Source organism: Carcharhinus amblyrhynchos, chromosome 34 (assembly GCF_965287045.1).
Source record: "Carcharhinus amblyrhynchos chromosome 34, sCarAmb.v2.hapA, whole genome shotgun sequence".
NCBI classification, from domain to species: Eukaryota; Metazoa; Chordata; class Chondrichthyes; order Carcharhiniformes; family Carcharhinidae; genus Carcharhinus; species Carcharhinus amblyrhynchos.
Window position 1 is genome coordinate 17279116 of NC_137357.1, and position 21352 is coordinate 17300467.

Genomic DNA, 21352 nt, shown 5'->3' on the forward strand with positions numbered 1-21352 from the left:
TCCCTCAAGTGAACCAGATGGGTTTTTCCGACAATCATCGAATCTTACAGCGCAGGAGGAGGCCATTTGGCCCATCGAGTCTGCACTAACCACAATCCCCACCCCCACCTGCCCCCCAAGCTCTATCCCCCAGCTAGTCCCCCTGACACTCAGGGGCAATTTAGCATGGCCAATCAACCTAACCAGCACACCTATGGATTGTGGGAGGAAACCGGAGCACCCGGAGGAAACCCACGCAGACACGGGGAGAATGTGCAAACTCCACACAGACAGTGACCCAAGGCGGGAATCAAACCCGGGTCCCTGGTGCTGTGAGGCAGCAGTGCTAACACACTATGTTGACCATTTCATGATCGTCAGTAGATTCTTAAATCCAGATTTTCAAAAAAATTGAATTCAAATCCCACCATCTGCCGTGGGTGGGATTCGAAGCCGGGTCCTCAGAATATGAGCTGAGTTTCTGGATTCACAGCCCTGTGATAGTACCATGAGGTGATTCCCTTTGAGCTGATCGGGACATCACTGCCTCAGCCATGGTGTGATCGGAGGCTGTGACTGACTCCACCGTGATGAGTGCACTGGGAGAGAAAGGCTTCCTTCCACTCTTCCTCATTGGCCAGACAGCACTTAGGATCAAAGGTCATGGGGAGAAAGGAGAGTTAGGCTCCTGAGTTGGACCATCAGCCATGATCATAGTGAATGGCGGAGCAGGCTCGAAGGGCCAAATGGCCTCCTCCTGCTCCGATCTGCTCTGTCTGTGTTTCTATGCTTCTTCTCAGCCTGGTTTGAACTCCAGGAACGTGGTGGGTGTGGGCTTTACACCAAGCTTGTTCTTCACCACAATGTCCGCCGGATACACAGAGAGACACAATGAAAGGCCAGATGGTTACTCTTGGCACAGCCAGGAAACCTTCCAACCTGACAGGAGAAGGATCCACAGACCTTCCGCATCTCCCCTCTCCCACCACTCCCCACAAATGCCTTTACTAACATAAGAACATAAGAAATAGGAGCAGGAGTAGGCCATCTCGCCCTTCGAGCCTGCCCCGCCATTCAATAAGATCATGGCTGATCTGTCATGGCTCAGTTCCACTTTCCCGCCCTCTCCCCATAACCCTTAATCCCCTCGCTTATCAAAAACGCATCAACCCGCGTCTTAAAAATATTTAGCGAGGCAGCCTCCACCACTTCAACGGGCAGAGAATTCCAGAGATTCACCACCCTTTGAGTGAAGAAGTTCCTCCTCAACTCCGTTCTAAACCGCCCCCTCTTTATCTTGAGGCTGTGCCCTCTAGTCCTACTGTCCTTTCTGAGCGGGAAGAGTCTCTCCACCTCTATCCTATCCATCCCATTCATCATCTTATACGTCTCAATGAGATCTCCCCTCATTCTTCTAAACTCTAACGAGTACAAGCCCTCTCCTCATAGCTCAACCCCCTCAACTCCGGCATCAGCCTAGTAAACCTCCTCTGCACTCCCTCCAAGGCCAAAATATCCTTGCGTAAGTACGGCGCCCAAAACTGCACACAGTACTCCAGCTGCGGCCTCACCAATGCCCTATACAGCCACAGCAAGACCTCCCTACTTTTATATTCAATCCCCCTCGCTATGAAGGCCGGCATCCCATTCGCCTTCCTGACCACCTGCTGCACCTGCAAGCTGGGTTTTTGCGACTCATGCACAAGGACCCCGAGGTCCCTCTGCACCGTCGCCTGCTGCAGTTTTTTGCCCCATAAGTAATAGTCCTTCCTACCATTCTTCCTACCAAAGTGGACCACCTCACACTTGCCAACGTTAAATTCCATTTGCCAGTTCCTGGCCCATTTGCCCAGCCTATCTAGATCCTTCTGCAGACTCTCCACACCCTCCGTGCAATTTGCCGTTCCACCAATCTTGGTGTCATCAGCAAATTTCGACACCATACACTCGGTTATTTGCCCTGGACCTTTTTTTTTTGCAGGGACCTTTCCTGGTTCCTTAGTGAACACTCCTTCCTCAGTAACTACCAACAACACTGATTAACTGGTCATTCAACTCACTGCTGTTTGAGAGCCATTACTGGCCCAAAATGACTAAGCCATAATTAGATACAGGCACGGCACTTCCAACAGGTCCATCGTACAGAGTCCAGGATAAGGCACTGTAAAATATTGTGGTGCTGACTCTGAGCAATGCACACACATATTGGCTCACTGCCCCTCCCAGATATCCCATTTCAGCAATACAATGTACGAGGATGTATGTTTGTTTACTCATTATTGGGACATGGGCATTGTTGGCTGGGCCAGCATTTATTGCCCAGCTATCTGCCCCCTCCTGCCCGGTATCCAGTGCCTGCCCCCCTGTGGGGTTAAAGCCATGAGTAAGCTCTTCTCAGTCAGAAACATGGATAAAAGGGACAGTGGTGAGCACTGCTGCCTCACAGCGCCAGGGACACAGGTTCAATTCCTGCCTCAGGTTGCCATCTGTGTGGAGTCTGCACGTTCTCCCCGTGTCTGCATGGGTTTCCTCCGGGTGCTCGGGTTTCCTCCCACTGTCTGAACCCACGTGCGGGTTAGATCAATTGGCCATGCTGAAATACCCCTTGGTCTCAGGGGGATTAGCAGTGTAAATGTGAGGGGTTACAGGAATAGGGCCTGGGTGGCATTGTGGTCAGTGCAGAGTCAATGGGCCGAATGGTCTCTTTCTGCACTGTAGGGATTCTGTGAGTCCACGTCAGTAATCTGAGTGAGTGTGGCCAAGTGATCAGAATCTGTGGATGTGCTTTCAGTCAGCGAGCTGACAGGTCAACACTCCTGGACTAACACCAGCCTAGTCACAGAGTCCAGCTCACTCAAAGATGCTTTCCAAAAACCTGCATTAAAATCCACCAAGCCTGCTCAACAAGCTGTCGCTACGGCAACCGAGGTGCAATGAAACAAGTAGAAGGCTAAGGATAGGCTGCGCTCATTCAAAGTGGAATGAGCGATGGCCACAATGCCATGTCCACAGGTCACCTGATTAGAGTGTAAGCAGTGACCACTGGCAATGAGCTGTGAGGGTCAGCTGACCCAGTAACCCATGGAACCAATGACAGAATGGTGTGATGGTCAGCTGACTCCCCATCAATAAGAACCTGTTGGGAATTGTGGGGAGCTTGGATTGGCCCAGGGCGAGGCCCCAAGTTTGGAGGAACTTCAGAAATCAGAGAATGGGTTTCACAAAGTCAGACTAAGTTTTGTTTTCTGTTCATTGTCTGCATTTGAAGAGTTTCTTCCGAAAAAAACAAACCTTTCTAATCGGATAGGTTTCCAATCTGCACTCGCTTAAATAGACACAGAGAGGAGAGAGCGAGCAAGCGAGAGAGAGAGAGGAAGGGGAAAAGAGAGCGTGAGCAAGAAAGGAAGGGGAGGAGAGAGAGAGAGAGAGAGAGAGAGAGTGTGTGAGCGAGAGAGGAAGGGGAAGCCAGAGAAACACCTGGGGGAAGGGGAGAGCGGGGAGAGAGACGTGCGGAGGGACAGTTTGCCTACCTGTTGATGGCATGAACGGGTGGGGGAGGTGCACAGGACAGCCTGGCACAGGCATAGTAATCACCAATGGACTCAATAATACTGGCAACAACAGCACTGAGCATGCCTATGACGCCTGCTGCGGAGAAGGTGGGTAAACCCCACTGACCTACAGGAGAGAAGGTAACAGGGAATCAGCAGAAGGACAGGAGTCCGCAATATCGCGCGCGCACACACACACACACATCCAACAGGTTGAGTGTTGGTGTATGAACCAAGCTCAGTTTCCAAGCAGAGGGTATATTCTGTTCAGTGAAACTTTGACACGTTCCCCCAGTGCACCTCAACACACAATTCTCACAACACCAGGTTAAAGTCCAACAGGTTTATTTGGAATCACGAGCTTTCAGAGTGCTGCTCCTTCATCAGGTGAGTGGAGTCGGAGGCAGAACTGCAAGATGATTATAGATTTGACAGAGTCGCCTGATGGAGCAGCACTCTGAAAGCTCGTGATTCCAAATAAACCTGGTGTTGTGAGAATTGTGTGTTAATGTGCATTGGGGGAACATGTTGAAGTCTCACTGTACAGAATATACCCTCTGTTTGGGTGTTGTGAGAACTCTTACTGTGCCCACCCCAGGAAAACACATCACATCAATATAGAAATATTTTGTACAGTGAGAAGTCTCACAACACCAGGTTAAAGCCCAACAGGTTTATTTGGCAGCAGGAGCTTTCGGAGTATTTTGAGATATGACACAATGTTGACAAACACTGGCACGAGATGAAACCTCACTCCCCAGAGCTGCTGGGATTCCCCAACACTTGCTGCTGGTGGTTCAGATTCCAGCATCCGCACTACCTTGCTTTGATTGTTCAGAGGGAAATATTCTCTCCCCAATCCCCCCCATCCAGGTCTCCGTCATGCAAACCCACAATCCAGCGTGGGGCAAGACTGGCTGGGGAGAGAACACTAACGCAGCTTTTAACACTTGACACCAGGCTGACTTACAAGGGTAAGGAACCTTGAACCAGGGAGCCACAGAGAGGACACCTTTCCGTGCGTCCGTGCGGGCGTAGTAGCCATACTGCTGGCTGTCGGCTGGGAATACATCAGTTACGGTGAAAATGAAGCAGAGGAGCCAGGAGACTAAGATGGCAAGGATAATCTGTCGGAGGAAATCGCAGGACATCAGACCCCACAGTGCGACTGCAACACAGCAACATTCCCATTCCCATCTCCCTCCTTCCCGCTTTGCTGTCTGTCTGACCCACCGGAAGCCTCCCTCTTACCAAGTTGGTCTATCCCCATCCCAGCTCCGTTCCTTCTCCGCGTTCCCACTGCTGATTTGACACATGGCAGGACAGTGTGGGGAAGCCCAGGGGACTGGTTTATGGAGGAGAGACTGAGCAGAATCCTCATCGGAGTTCACAAGAATGAGGGGAGATCTTATCGAAATGTGTAAGATTACGAAGGAAGTAGACAAGAGAGAAGCAGGGAAGTTCTTTGCACTGGTGGGTGAAACTGGAACCAGAATAAAAGGGGAAGCAGATTTCGGACTGAGTTGAGGAGGAATTTCTTCACACAAAGGGTTGTGAATCTGTGGAATTCCCTGCCCAGTGAAGCCTCATTGAATGTTTTTCAGGCAAGGATAGATAACTTTTGGAACGGTAAAGGAATTAAGGGTTCTGGTGAGTGGGTGGGAAAGTGGAGCTGAGTCCATGAAAAGATCAGCCATGATCTTATTGAATGGCGGAGCAGGCTCCAGGGGCCAGATGGCCGACTCCTGCTCCTAGTTCTTAGGATCAGGACCAGACTGACATTTCTCTCACTCGCTGCCTGTCCCCTTACAGTAAGGTCCAGGCATCAAACCCCACCACTCCCAAGTTTTGACTCAGGCTGCAGTGCAGTTCTGGGCGGGAATGTCACAGGATCAAAGTGATCCACTTTCCCATCAGGCACTGCAGCTCGTTCGCCACTTTGCCTATTGAGCGAGTACATGGGATCGCAGATCCAAACTCCTGGAAGGAAATAGCAGACCCTCCCTCAGTGTCCTGGTCAAACATCCCACCATTCAACACAGACATGTTGTTCTGTGGAATCGTACTGTGCACAAAGCAGTTACTGCACCTAGAACCATAGAATCCCTACAATGCAGGAGGAGGCCCCTCGGCCCATCAAGCCTATACCGACAACAATCTTACTCTGTCCCTTACCCCCGCCACCCCCCCTGTATTTACCCTGCTAGTCCCCCTGACATTAAGGGTCAATTTAGCGTGGCCAATCCATCTAACTCGCTCATCTTTGGAGTGTGGGAGGAAACCGGAGCACCCGGAGGAAACCCACGCAGATACGGGGAGAACGTGCAAACTCCACACAGACAGTGACCCGAGGCTGGAATCGAACCCAGGTCTCTGGCGCTGTGAGGCAGCAGTGCTAACCACCGTGCCACCTCAGGTATGAGAAGTGACTGCCCTTCAATCTGTGAAGACCGTGGGAATGTTGAGGAGATTCTAGTTGCAGTACTGAGGGGGTGCTGTGTCTCTGGGATGTGAAGTCAGGCTAAGATTTCAGCTCACTCTCTCAGCTGGATGCCAAAAATCCCCTGTTACTAGTTCCAACACAAGGAGGGCGATCCCGGGGTGGCACAGTGATTGGCACCACTGCCTCATCGGGACCTGGGTTCGAGTCCCAGCTTGGGACACTGCAGACTCCGCACAGACAGACAGACAGACAGACATTGTCCCCGTGTGTGCGGGGGTTTCCTCCCGCAGTCTGAAAGATGTGCTGCTGAAGTGCATGGGCCATGCTGAATTCTCCCAGGCGCTGGCAATGTGGCCACCAGGGGATTTTCACACTAACTTGTTTAATGTCAGCTTACCTGTGACACGAATAAAATAAACCTCACAAGACTCTATCCTCCCCACAGCCAGCAGCTACTTACCGGGAACATTTTGAAGAGTTGTAACTTGTAGGCTGTCCATCCCTTTTTGTACTGGTAAATGGGAAGAGGAAGCTTGACATTCCTTGCATACTGAGAGAAAAATAGCACCAAGAATATGGTCCTGGAAAAAAGATGGACATGTGACAATTGGGGTGATATTACTCACACATGCACCTCCCGCAGCTCCTCAGCCCTTCCCCGTGTGTGTGTGTGTGTGTGTGTGTGTGTGTCTGTGTGTGTGTGTCTGTGTGTGTGTGTGTGTGTGAGTGAGTGAGTGAGTGAAGTGGCTGGCACACGTTCAGATCCTGTACATCCCCAGCTGCTGAACCCTCCCCATGACCCTCCTCTCGGACGACCCCATCTTTCACACCGCCCAACGGCTCTGAGCATCACTCTGCAGTGAGCTGACACTGCCGCATCCCAGAGTTGAGTAGCTCAGGCAACCTCCTCACACACCGCGCCCTCGTTCACTGGTGTGCCAGAATCACAGAATCCCGACAGTGCCGTTCGGCCCATCGAGTCTGCACCCAACACAATCCCACCCAGGCCCCATTCCTGTCACCCTGCAGACTTAGCTTGGCTCGTCCCTGTGACACTCGGGGTCAATTTAACACAGCTCATGCAGCGGTCCAACACGTCTTTTGGATTGTGGGAGGAAACCCACACAGACACGGGGAGAATGTGCAGACTCCACACAGACAGTGACCTAAGCTGGGAATTGAACCCAGGTCCCTGGTGCTGTGAGGCAGCAGTGCTAACCACTGTGCTACCCTAATCTACGCCCCCCTAGTTATTGACCCCTCTATGAAGGGTAAAGGTTTCTTCCGATCTACATCACTCATCACCTTGTACACCTCGATGGAGGTCTCTGCTCCAAGAAAAACAATCCCATCCTACCCAGCCTCTCTTCATAGCTGATAGCCTCCATCCCAGGCAGCATCCTGGGTGAATCTCCTCTGCACCCCCTCTCCAGGACAAATCATATCCTTTCTATATTGTGCACACAGTACTCTAGCTGTGGTCTAACCAGTGTTTTATACAGCTCTATCATAACCTTCCTATTCTTGGGCTCAATGCCTCGAGTAATGAAGGCAAATATCCCAGATGCCTTCAGGGACCTTGGGACACACAGCTCCAGCCTCTCTGTACTTCCTCACATCTTACTGTTCATGGTGTATTCCCTTACCTTGTTAGTCCCCCCACCCCCTCCCCAAAATGCATCACCTCACGCTTTTCCCAGTTAAATTCCATTTGCCACATCTGGATCACCCATGTGTATCGTCCAGTAACCCTCCTCTCTATTTACCACACCACCAATTTTCATGTCATGTGCAATCTTACTGATCATGTCCCCACATTCACATCCAGATCATTAACGTACACTCCGAAACGGCAAGGAACCCAGCACGGATCCCTGTGGTACATCAGTGGACACAGACTTCCAGTCACAGAAACAACCTTCCACATCCATAACCCTCTGCCCATGAGCCAGTCTTGGACCCTATTTGCCCAATTGCCCTGGATTCCCCTGAGCTCTTCCCTTGTTGGTCAGTCCCCCATGCGGGGCCTTGTCAAAGGCCTTACTGAATCCATGTGGACGACATCCACTGCACTGCCCTCATCGACAACCTCGGCACCTCTGAGAAACACGCAATCAAATTTGTCGGCCATAATCTCCCCTGATGAAGCCATGCTGACTGTTCTTGATGAAACCTTGCCCCTCCAACTGATGAATCGCCCTGACCCTCAGAATTCGCCTCAGAGGACTGCAGCAGTTGCAGAAGGCAGCTCGTCACTACCTCCTCAAGGGCAATGAGGGACGGGGCATTAAATTCTGGTCTAGTCAGCTCTGCCCACATCCCATGAGAAAGCTGTTAGCTATCCCATCTGTGGCTGGGGTGATGGAATGGTTTGACCGCAGTCTCAGTCTGCATGCACAGACCCAGACTGATGTTGATGGTTTGCAGTGACTGAACAGCTGTCCAGGTGTCCTTGAAACGGGACACCCAGACCTTTGACTCCATGGGCTAACGGGACGGGCAAAGATTTTGCACATACATCGCCAGTGAGCTGACCACTGCGAGGTTGTGTGTGGCCAACTACTTTCCCTCTCATCCCCCCACCCCCATCCCCAATGTTGACCCAGAGGGAACTCTTCCAGTGTAGACAAGTAAAACACAACAAAATTTACTCCAATCAAAGAAAGGGTTTAATAAAGAAACTTCATTACTCCAGACTTGAGGCCTCACCCTGGGCCACTCCAAGTTCCCCACAATTCCCAACAGAAGAAAGAAACTTACAGCACAGGAACAGGCCCTTCGGCCCTCCAAGCCTGCACCGAGCATGCTGCCCAACTGAACTAAAATCCCCTATCTTTTTAGAGACCATATCCCTCTATTCCTATCCTATGCATGTATTTGCCAAGACATCACTTAAGAGTCACTATCGTATCCGCTTCCACTACCTCCCCCAGCGGCGAGTTCCAGGCACTTACCACCCTCTGTAAAAAATCTGCCTCATATATCTCCTTGAAACCTTGCCCCTCGCACCTTAAACATGTGCCCACTGGTAACTGACTCTTCCACCCTGGGAAAAAGCTTCTGACTATCCATTCTGTCCATGCACCTCACAATCTTGTAGATGTCTATCATGTCGCCCCAGTGAGAACAAACCAAGTTTCTCCAACATCTCCTTGTAACTAGTGCCCTCCATACCAGGCAACATGCTGGTAAATCTTTTCTGCACCCTCTCCAAAGCCTCCAGATCCTTCTGGTAGTGTGGCGATCAGAATTGAACACTATATTCCAAATGCAGTCTATCTCAGGTTCTATAAAGCTGCAACATGACTTGCCAATTTTTAAACTCAGTGCCCCGGCTGATGAAGACAAACATGCCGTATGCCTTCCTGACTACCTTCTCCACCTGCATTGTCACTTTCAGAGACCTGTGTTTCTGTACACCCAGGTCCTTCTACCTATCAACACCCTTAAGGGTTCTGCCATTTACTGTATATTCCTGATCTGTATTAGATCTTCCAGAATGCTTTACCTCACAGGTTCTTATTTATACTGAGTTAGCTGGTCATCACATCATTCTGGTTGCATGGTTTCACTGGGTCAGCTGAGCCTTCGAGCTTGGTCACATTACAACAGATCCGATGTTATCACCGGTTACATTCTAACAACCACGATTGGAAACGATTCTCTTCACGGCTGTCTCCACTGATCAGCTGAACTTGCTGGATCAAAGATACCAGCCCACGTACCCACTTCCCCAATTTCTCCCAGCATCAGCAATTCCGACATTCCTGGTCTGCTAATTGTCCCTGTGGTGGAGCCTTGGCACGTTGGGTGGGGTTGCCCCTTCCTCCTCTCTGTTGACTCAGAGTAAACACCATCTCAGCCAGCTGATCTCTCACATGTGGAACCAGCACCAAGTTAGCAAGAGCGAGAGTTCGACTCAGCAGGAAGGAAACATGACAAGGAAGCTCCCTTCTGTCCTCAGCGTGACAGTCAGTATCATCATCAGATCATTTTCATTTCCCCCTGGGAGAAACACAGAAACTGGAAGCAGGAGAAGGCCATTCAGCCCTTCTAGCCTGCTCTGCTATTCATTTTGATCACAGCTCATCATCAATCCTGATTCCTCCCTTTCCCCCCCCCCATATCCCTTGATCCTTTTAACCCCCAAGAGCGATATCTAGAAGCAGGAGGCCATTGTGCCCCTCAAGCCTCCTACGTCATTCTTTCTGGTTGTATCACAGCTTGGTATGGCTCCTGCTCTGCCCAATACCAAAAGGAACTACACACCAACCAACCTCCCATCCATTGGCTCTGTCTACACTTCGCACTGCCTCAGCAAAGCAGCCGGCATAATTAATGACTCCACGGACATTTTCTCTTCCACCTTCTTCCTTCAGGAAAAGATTGATCAAGCAGACGCAGCATGGATTCGTTAAGGGGAACTTGTGTTTAACACATTTATTGGATTTCCATGAGGATGTGACTAGTGCGGTAGACAGAGGGGAACCAGTGGATGTGGTGTTTTTAGATTTCCAAAAGGCGTTTGATAAGGTGCCTCACAAAAAGTTGCTGTAAAAGGTTAGGGTGCATGGAGTTGGGGGTAAGGTGTTAGCGTGGATAGAGGATTGGTTGTCTAATAGGAGGCAGAGAGTTGGTATCAATGGGTGCTATTCTGCTTGGCGGTTGGTGATGAATGGAGTGCCGCAGGGATCAGTGCTGGGGCCTCAGCTATTTACCATTTATATCGATGATCTGGAGGAGGGGGCTGAGTGTTGGGTGACAAAATTTGCTGATGACACAAAGATGAGTGGAAAAGCAAATTGCGCGGAGGATGTGGAAAGTCTGCAGAGGGATCTGGATAGGCTGAGCGAGTGGGCGAGGACCTGGCAGATGGAGTACAACGTTAGCAAGTGTGAGGTTATCCACTTTGGTAGAAATAATAGTAGGAGGGATTATTATTTAAAGGGTGAAAAGCTGCAGCATGCTACGGTGCAGAGGGACCTGGGGGTCCTTGTGCATGAGTCGCAAAAACCCAGTCTGCAGATGCAGCAGGTGATCAGGAATGCGAATGGGATGCTGGCCTTTATAGCGAGGGGGATAGAATATAAAAGCAGGGAGGTCTTTCAACTGCAACTAGACGACTGTGTGCAGTTTTGGTCGCCGCACTTGTGGAAGGATATTTTGGCCTTCAAGGGAGTACAGAGAAGGTTCACTAGGCTGATACCGGAGATGAGGGGGTTAGCCTTTGAGGAGAGATTGAATAGACTGGGTCTATACTTGTTGGTGTTTAGAAGGATGAGGTAGGGATCTTATAGAAACGTATAAGAAAATGAAGGGGATGGATAGGGTAGAGGTCAAGAGATTCTTCCCGCTTAGAAACGATAGCAGAACGAGAGGGCACAAACTCACAATAAGGAGGGGGGCAGTTTAGATCAGAGTCGAGGAGAAACTTCTTCACTCAAAGGGTGGTGAATCTCTGAAATTCTCTGCCCGTTGAAGTGGTGGAGGCTACCGCGCTGAATGTATTTAAGTCACGGGTAGATAGGTTTCTGATGGACAGGGGAATTAAGGGTTATGGGGAGAAAGCGGGAAAGTGGAACTGATCCACTTCAGATCAACCATGATCTTATTGAATGGCGGGGCAGGCTCGAAGGGCTAGATGGCCGACTCCTGCTCCTATTTCTTATACAAAAGTCTGGGGTCATGTACCAACTGACTCAAAACAGCTTCTTCCCTGCTGCTATCATCCTTTTGAATGGATTTACCTCGCATTAAGTTGATCTTTCTCTACTCCCTAGCTATGACTGTAACACTACATTCTGCACCATCTCCTTTCCTTCTTTATGAACGGTATGCTCTGTCTGTATAGCACGCAAGAAACAATATTTTTATGTACTGTATGTTAATACATGTGGCAATAATAAATCAAATCAAATGATAAGTTAATAGCTGATTTGATTGTGACATTAACCCTATTTTCCTGCCCACATGCCCCTATAACCCTGGACTACCTTTTTGATCAGAAATCAAACTCTCCCTTGATTGATGACCCCGTCCCCGCTGCTCTCTGGGGAACTCAAGTCCAAAGGCCAACAACGCTTTTCTGAATCTCCTCCTCAACTCCACCTTGAACAAGTTGCCCTTTTATTGTGTGAAACTGTCCTGCCACATTCTACATTCCCCCCCAATCAGAGGATACATCCTTTCAGCATCTATCCTCCCCCTCAGAATAAGGTCACCTCTCATTCTCCTCATCTCTGAGGAGTGTGGACCCAACCTGCTCAACCTCTCCTCATATTGCAGGAATCAACTCACTGAATCTTCTCTGCATGACATCCAATGCAAATTATTGTAATCCAGGTCAGGGCTCCAAGTGTTTGAAAAAGCCCGCCTGGATCATAAGTTTTAAAATTTGAATTTGGCTCCAGTGGGCATGAGATAGTTCACTTCAGGTCTGATTCAAGTGACCCACTAGGGAGCTTTTATCAAACAAAGTTTACTAAAGAATATAGTTAACATGCATGGAAAGAAAACTAGCAATAACTTTTTACCAATTACAAACAAAACAACAACAATGATGATGTTGAATAACCTTTACCAGCTAAACACCGTTCCAATCCAACAAATCCCATCACCAAAACCCTTGCCACAAGTTTAACACAGCAAATACGACTGTTCATGGGATGCTGGAACTTGAGTTGGAGAATTCAAACTCTGCCTTCCCAGCCTTGTAACTTCTAGCAGCCCTTTGTGTATACCGAGAATAGTTTGCCAAAACGCCAGGGGGAGAGGGGAGGGAGAGAGAGAGAGAGAGAGAGAAAGAGAAAGACTGACTCTCAGCAATTCAATGAACAATAGCAGAGATTCTCCATCCAGGAAGGCCAGGAACCTTGCTTCCTGCTAACAGTAGAATTCCCAAAACCAGGGAGACAGAAAGAGAGAGAAAAACACTCTCTCTGTCTGATGTCCACCCTCTTCCTAAGCAAAAACTGAAAATGAACCCTTGGATTTTTCTGGGGAGGATCCACCTAACTTTGACTTGTCATCCATCTTTCCTCCCACAATGCAAGGTTATAAAACAATCTCAGAAAGTCCTGCAGGCCCCAGAGTAAACATCAACAAAACCCCATTTGAGCCACTGAAGCAGCAATAAGGCCTTCTAGCCAGACAGCCAGTGCCACAATGAAACCAAGGCTAGCTCACAGACTGCAGAGAACATGATCCAAAAAATACATTTCTGACAGTTACACTAGCATCACAAAGTATTTACCTCCTCACGTAAAGACTCCCAAACTGTGCGCAGGATTCCAGTTGTGTTTCAGTAATCCCTGTACAGTTGCAACAAGGCTTCCTATTTTTATGCTCCATCCACCTGGCCACAAAAGCCAACAGTCCAGATGGCTTCTTCTGCCCTGTGGGACCTGCATCCTAACATTTTGTAATCCCCAAATCCCAGTGTACTGACACATTCAATGGTCTGTTTATTTAAATAATGTTGTTTTCTCAACCTCTTACAGCTGAAGTTGACAACCACCTACTTTCCCACATGAATTCCATTAGAAAAAACTTTGCCCACGCATTTAACCCATCGATACCCTCCTCAAAACTGGCTTTCGCACCAATGGACTGAAGTGGCACAGAGGTTAGCACTGCTGCCTCACAGCGCAAGGGACCCGGGTTCAACTCCCGGCTTGGGTCACTGCTGTGCAGAGTCCGCATGTTCTTCCCATGTCTGTGCGGGTTTCCTCCTGGTGCTCTGGTTCCCTCCCACAGTCGAAAAGACGTGCTAGTTAGGTGCGTTGGCCATGCTAAATCCTTCCTCGGTGTACCTGAACAGGCGCCAGAGTGTGGTGACTGGGGGATTTTCACAGGAACTTCATTGCAGTGTTGACGTAAGCCAACTTGTGACACAAATAAATCAACTTAAATGTTTCGGGTTATGGGAATAGGGTGGTGCGTGGGCTTGCGTAAGATGCTCTGTCAGAGAGCTGGCACAGGCTCGATGGGCCAAATGGTCTCCTTCTACACTGGAGGAATTCTGTGATCCTGTCCCCATATTGTCACCAAATCAGACTCCAATACAGTTGGCCCCTTCATCCAAGTCATTCATGTGTTTGGTAAATAGATGAGGCCCCAGCACTGCAGCACTCCATATGCTACAGTTTGCCAATCTTGAAGTAACCCAGCAGTCATCAGGTACAGCGCGGCATTCCAATCCTGCTCAGAGATGTTAACATTTAAAGAAAAAATCCAAACTTTCAGTCTCTAAACAAAAATAAACTTTCCGGTCTACCAGAAGCTAATGAAACAAAGTCACCACATCACTTGATTCCAACTTGTGCTATAGCTCAATTTGCAACTCCCCACCCCACCTCCCCGCCAACGCAACAAGAATTCCCTTACATGTCAGAAGTTTCACGATTGATTTATTCTTCCTGGGACCAAAGGTGTGCCACAGCCCTCTTGAATTCACTTTAATCCTGCTCAGTCTTCCAGCTATTCCTTTGAAGTCAGATTCTGTGTGGGCCCTTGCTGGCTAGCTCCATCTTTGCTTAACCGTTTTGACAAGTGTGGGTGCCATCGCTCCTTCCTCGAGGGCTGGTAGCGGATGTCCATCTCACAGGTTCCCAAGCCAACCCTGCTGACCACTTTCTGCTGCAAGGTTCTGTGAGGAACACTGCAGACTCGCTGCAAAAGCAAGAGTAAATCTCTTTTCTCCCCCCTCATGAAATCCAAAATTAAATTGAGCCACGGCTGGATCGCAGGTAGCGAACAATCAAAGTGACTGTTTGCTTCGCTCGACCAAAGGCCTCAGCGACAGACATTTCCTTTGGCCTTCCCCAGGCCCTGACCAGCGGCGAGCAAAACACAAGACCAAAGCGACAACTGCCTCGTTGTGCTGCCAAACTCAGTGGCCCATTTCCTTCATCAAACACACCCACACCTAAATAAAGGCTCTGCTCTGAATCGCTATCACCGTGGCAACATGGTAAGCTCTGGGATGGCTCCAACCGAACGGCAAACTGATTTGCTGACCTTCAGTCAGACCTGGATCTGGGACATCTTTTGGTTGTTGTCCTCTCTCAACATTCCCCTGGCTCCACGTTCCAAGCTTAGACAGGGATCACCGATTGGCCACCCCTCTTCAGCAAAACCATCCCGGGCTTGTTTGAATGTCATTTACATCAGATTTGTTTCTGCAGTTTGTGATCAGGTTCACCCATTTCTCCACAGCTGAAAGCTCTAAATTCTGGGAAGTAGACTTGCCATTGTGAACCCCATTGCCTCGCTCCCCCCCCCTCACTGCCTCAGTACACCTCCTGTGTGCCATGCCAAAAAGCCAAGGGAAAAATGAAAAGCAGCCGCACTTACAGCATTGCGATCCCCCAGTGCTTCCCGGCTCGTTCGCCTGCTGCCTGGTAACCGGAGAGACCAATCAGAGCCACCGTTGGAGTGATGGTCAACGGGCCAATGTAGCTCAGCAGCACTCCAGGTAGGCCCAGGAAACCAATCACAATCTCAATGATTGAAGACAAGATGATCGCCCCCTGGATCTGGTGGAGAAGAAAAGGTGAGAGTCACTGCACGGATCCGTCACGTTTCTGTCTTTAAACTCACAACACAGAGGCATCACCAAGCTCCAGGAGCAACACGGGGGCCAACAGAGATGTCCAGCAAGACAAGGACATCTTGCAACAAGCTGGACGGAGGCACCTGGGAATAAATGGACCCAAACGGACACTTCCCTCCTGGCCCCGAGGGGCCAGACACGCTTCCCAAAAGCCAAGGGTGGGCCAAGTGGCCTCCCATCTGTGCTGGAGGCACCTGGTCGTCCAGAGATCTCGGTCTCTGGGTTCAGAGTTTGTTCCACTCTGCTGCACTTTGGGATCGTCCCGTCGCAGCGTCCACTCCCAACGCGATCTGCAGACTTCATCCGCAGAGTCAAAGCAGAGATCGGACCGAACGACAGGGTTAAAAATGATCCTCCTCCTCCCGCCCGCCCATTCGTCTCCAGGGAGCCCTGTGCAGGTTGAACACTGTCCAGGTGACCGCCACCCTGCTCCAGAGCAAACCAGCCGGTGGATACTGCATTATAAAAGCATCGAGCTCGGCACCGCAATCTCTCCACTGGTACAATCTGTATCACCGAGTCTCGCTGCTTAAACACGCAATCTGTTAAAGAGTTCATGCCAAGTGTGTTAAAAGAATTAGCATCTTTCAAATATATCAAACTCAAATGGCTGTGGCTCGGGGGGGGAAAGGAGCAGGCTGAGGGGGTCACATTGGAGCGTTTAAATGCAATAGCTTGTGATGAAGCCCATTCAAACCCTGTCCAGTGTAAGCTACACTCTTCTGTCCGCTTGCAGAGTCACCCACAGAAGTGTTGAAACTTCACTGCCCGTCTCCAGTCTCTCTCGCGCTGCACAGTCCTGGTTTACCCTGCGTCACAGTCTGTGGAAACTCACGGCAAGAAAACACAGCTCCTAGCAGGCATCAACCGGGGCGGGGTAGCATCACCGTTCCCCTCCCGAGTCACCAGGTTGGAGAGATCAAGCCTTACTCCAGGGTCTCACTTCAGCTGGCACTCCCAGTGCAGGACAGTGAGGGTGCCGCACTGTTGGAAGTGCCGTCTTTCAGAGGGATGCTTGGGGCCCCACCTGCTCTCCGACGTAGACCTATAAGATGCCACCATTCCAACCGATTACCCAGGGCTTTCGTCACGAGGGTTCGTGGGAGCTTGCTATGCACAAATTGGGTCCCACATTTCCAATGTCATCACAGTGACTGCACTCTTAAAACAAAATCAAACTCAGAGGTTGCAATGTAGGGTGTTGGAGAGATGGAGGTCCAGCAGTAATCACTGGACTCAAGTCAATCCTTCAGGAAAGGTACAAGACACACTGCAGGCTTGTACCATGGCAAACCAGAGTCACAACCCACTATCTGCATCTCTGCCCCAGGTTGTTGAAGGATGCTGAAGCCTTGAACTTTTTTTCTTAAATGACCCAGGAGCTTGAGGGACCTGTAGTAGGTTTCTCGGTGCTTAGACCCCAGAAGAGAACACACAACCTGGGACAGAGACACAGCGAACAGATTGTGACTCTTGCTTGCAATGGCCACCGGGGAAGATATTCTCACCAGCTGGACAACTCGGAGATCCCCAGGTCCTACCAGCCGAAAGACAGTGATAACATTTCAGTCCATCTCTCACAGGAGCTCAGTCAAAAGGCCCCTGTCTGTGGGACTGGCTCAGGTGAGGAGGTCCAACTCAAACAAAGATTTACCCTCGTGGAACTTTACCTCTTGGATCCTGGGGTGCCAAATATGTGATGTGTCCATCATTTCTGAGCTATTTGTAAGAGATATATCTAAAAGAAAAGCAGATGTGTAAAATACAGACATAGTCAAAAATAACTGCAGTCAAATGGAGGGTGTGTGTGAGATAACTGAAGGAGCTTCCTGCACCCTGCCATGGAGATAGTTTGCATCCCAGACAAGGAGTCCCTGCGACCTCTGACCCTCACCTTCGCCCTCCCTCCCTCCCCCCCCCCCACTACAATGGGGATGGTCACGCAGTTGGTTCCCAAGTTACTGATCCAGTCTCCAATTGGAGAGTTTGACCGTGTTCAATGCAAAGCCTCGTGGACCTGCAGACTTAACACAAATGTTTCTCAGCAACCCCAAAGTATCTGGGCCCAAACGTGGCCTCTCCGCTGACAGCTGAGGCAGCACAAGCCCTTGGCATTGTGCCATCTGGGCAACGTGTCTGCATCTGCAACATCAGCAGGGGTGCCAACTTTGCTGACAGTGGATAGGACGGTGAGGGGGACTCTAGCAATGTCCGAGGAAAGAATGTTCCCAATGTGGGGAATGTTGAACTCCGACTTGATTGGAAATCTACGTACGTGTGCGTGTGTGTGTGTGTGTGTGTGTGTGTGTGTGTGTGTGTGTGTGTACCTGTACATCTTTGGTGTGTACGTGCAGGAGAATAAGGTAATAAGTGGACAAGAGATAAAACACAATCCTTCCTTGCTAAGATGCTAGATTGAACAATGTTTTAAACAGTGAGACATTACAGAGTTACACTGAGGAAGGGAACACACAACACGAGCCTCCAGCAGTGGCTCAGGAGTACGCAACTTGAAAGTTGATGAAAAGAGACACATGGTCAAAGCTTTCCGGCTTGCATTCAACAGGACAAACACAAGAATACCAAATTTCTAACCATTTCAACTGATACAACAGGTGAAAAGGGAGATGGTTGGTTTGCCAAGCCGACCCTCGACTAGCTGGAGCGTTCCCCTGGAGAAATCAACAATACGCTCCTCAAGCTCCTGAGAAAAGTTCAAGGATTCAGCATACTTCAATAACATTGTAGCTTGCTGAGAGAAAAGCCTTGCATGGATTCTGGAATTTCCCAGGAGCCTGGAGTTGTCCATTGCTTTCTCCATGATCTGGCCAATCAGAGTCAACATGCCAACCAATGAGCTCCCTTTCCTCCTGAATGGTCGCGACTGTTTGAAATTTGGTATTCCTGTGTTTGTCCTGAATGAGTGCGAGGGTGAGAATTTCAGCCACATGTCCCACTCTGCCCTCCGAATGTGTGGCGTTGAGCTTTCTACATCACCAGGGCTGACCTGCCCAGTCTTTTCCGACTTCCAGGCACCAGTCTTCTGGAGGTTGGGAAGATTGTGGGATGGTGGGAATGCTGACCCACCGAGGGTCTTTCCCAGCTAAGGCATGGGAATGTCTCGGGATAAAGCGAAGATGATTGGCATGTGTCCACACTCTCCATGTAGATACAAGGTCAATGGCTGTGTCACTGTAAAACTAGGCCAATGCAAAACAGACACCACAGGAAAAGAGGCTTCGCCATGTGTTTAAAATTGTAAAGTTTATTCATTGCGTAACATTGCAATGAAGTTGCTGTGAAAGTCCTCTAGTCGCCACACTCTGGCGCCTGTTCGGGTACACGGAGGGAAAATTGAGCACGGCCAATACACCTAACCAGCACATCCTTCCGACTGTGGATGGAAACCCATACAAACACGGGGAGAATGTACAAACTCCACACAGACTGTCACTCAAGCCAGGAATCAAACCTGGGTCGCTGGCACTGAGAGGCAGCAGCACGATCCACTGTGCCACTCAGTGTGCAGCAGATAAACAAGGATTATTTCACAGCTCAACCAAAGACCTGGAATCTATCAACTTGAGCAGAGACACAAAGCACTTTTTTTTGTTAAAAAAAACACATACCAGCTTCCAATTCTGAGATTAGCTCATGACCCTTCATCAATTCTCAATGCCAATCAGAAGAAACGTCCCAGAAATTGCTTGTATTTTTCACGCTAATTCAATGATGCGAAATGGTCTATGAATTCCCTATTCAAACAACACCTGGAGTGCACAAACTCGTTTTGTTTGATCAGAATTGGCAAACACTGCGTCAACGCATCTCACAACGCCAATATCACACCCAGAAGTTCCCAGAAACAGCAGCTATTTGCCCAGTTTAGAATCACAGAATCCCGACAGTGCAGCCGGAGGCCATTCGGCCCATCAAGTCTGAACTGACAATCATCTCACCCAGGCCCTATTCCCATAAACCTACCCCGCTAATCCCTTTCATCGCCACATCCCGGGACGCCAAGGGGCAATTCAGCATGGCCAATGCACTTGACCCACACATCTTTGGTGCAGGAGGAAACCGGAGCAGCCAGAGGAAACCCACGCAGACACAGGGAGAATGTGCCAACTCCAGGCAGATGGTGACCGTAGCAGGGAATTGAACCCAGGTCCCCGTGAAGGGCTGCCACCCTTTATCAAGTTAATAAACCCAAATGTGGGACAGACAATAAATGTTGACCTGGCCAATCACTGTCTCCAGAACAGGGAAGCTGTATAAAAATGCAGCTCGATTCCCCACCCATGCGATTGAGAAGTCTCCCTCACTTTCAATCTGCCTTCCCAATCAGACATCCTTTGTCAGTGAGTTCCTCCACTTCACTGTTTCAGCGCACCACCAGACACCCCAGAAAGATTGACTCATCCAACAGGAACACTCGCAGCCACAAGGCCGCTCCTTCACAGTGTCCCCCCCGACAGATGCCAACCAGGCTTTGGCAAGCTGGAACCGAGGAGATGGTTGTGTCGTCACAATGTTTAACGCGTGAACCCCACTCAGCGACATCTAGCTGCTCCGGAGTTCCAGAGCTACTCCACGTGACTGAGCGAGTCACTCAACTGTCAAACACCACCCACTGAGATGCTTCAGTCTGTAAAGAACATCCCTCAGAGAGAGGGATACGTCTCTAACACCTTTCAGCCACTGGCAGAACCCCCACAACACCAGGTTAAAGTCCAACAGGTTTATTAGGAATCACGAGCTTTCGGAGCGCCGCTCCTTCATCGGGTGATGTGGACTTTAACCTGGACTTCTTACTGAGCCCACCCCAGTCCAACACTGGCATCTCCACATCAACACACGCACCACATTCTCATGGCCTGGGTCCAGTTTGTATGAGCGATGTGCTTACTGTAACAATCCCAATGCGGACAGCTCCATCCTGACCCCACACACACAGCCTGTTCCTTGAAGACTGGAGCAGCTAACCGATGAATAATTAAGATGGGATAATGATAACTGGGCCTGTGAGCTCATGGCAAATATTTGCATGTGAATTATTCACGTGAAGAGGAAGCCTCCAGGTACATATCAGGCGCTGTGCGGGCATTGGTTACGACTGCCGCTATCCCATGGTAACCGCACAGATCGGATGGCGTGCACAGTCATCCCCAACCAGTCACAATTACCGCTCCACAGCCCATAATTATCAACGGGTTCGTCACGGCAACGGGCCAGCGGAACCCAGCCGGACCCTGGTTGAATGGGAAAGGGGGAAATCTGACAGTCTGAGGAACACAGAGAAGGAGTTTGGTGTCTTGGTTGTGAGTGCACATCGGGGGAAAGTTTAGCTCTGTTGGCTGGACGGTTGGTTAGTGATGCAGAACGACACAAACATCCAGGGTTCGATTCCCGTCCCAGCTGAGGTTATCCGTGAGGGCCCCGCCTTCTGAACCTCGCCCCTTGCCTGAGGTGGGGTGGTCCTGAGGTCAAAGGGGAGATAATGGATCATGGTGACTGTACCTAACACTTCTAACAAGCCTGGGAAATCTCGTAGCTGCTCCACCGGGCGGTTGCTGTGTCTGGGGAATTGCTGCCAGAATCCCAGCTTTTTGGGAAGTGGTCTCGGTGCTGTCCCCTCAGCACTGGGGAGATATCTGCAGAGTGCCTTACCTCCCGCAGTGCTGCAGCAAGTATCTCCCAGCCAAACCACAGCGTGGGATAACACTACTCTCAGTAACACACCAGTATCAGTGGTTTCCATTGCAC

General features: G+C 49.8%; 1 protein-coding gene across 1 annotated transcript in view; it reads right to left on the reverse strand.

Annotated features, from left to right (window-relative positions):
• Positions 1-21352, reverse strand: part of slc23a2 (solute carrier family 23 member 2) — a 60913-nt gene that overhangs the window by 8878 nt on the left and 30683 nt on the right. The window contains exons 6-10 of the mRNA XM_080217163.1: positions 17257-17324; positions 15328-15509; positions 6434-6554; positions 4501-4657; positions 3510-3657 (exon numbers count right to left, since the gene is read on the reverse strand). Coding sequence (XP_080073289.1) covers positions 3510-3657; positions 4501-4657; positions 6434-6554; positions 15328-15509; positions 17257-17324 — 676 coding nt within the window. The remainder of the gene's footprint in view (positions 1-3509; positions 3658-4500; positions 4658-6433; positions 6555-15327; positions 15510-17256; positions 17325-21352) is intronic.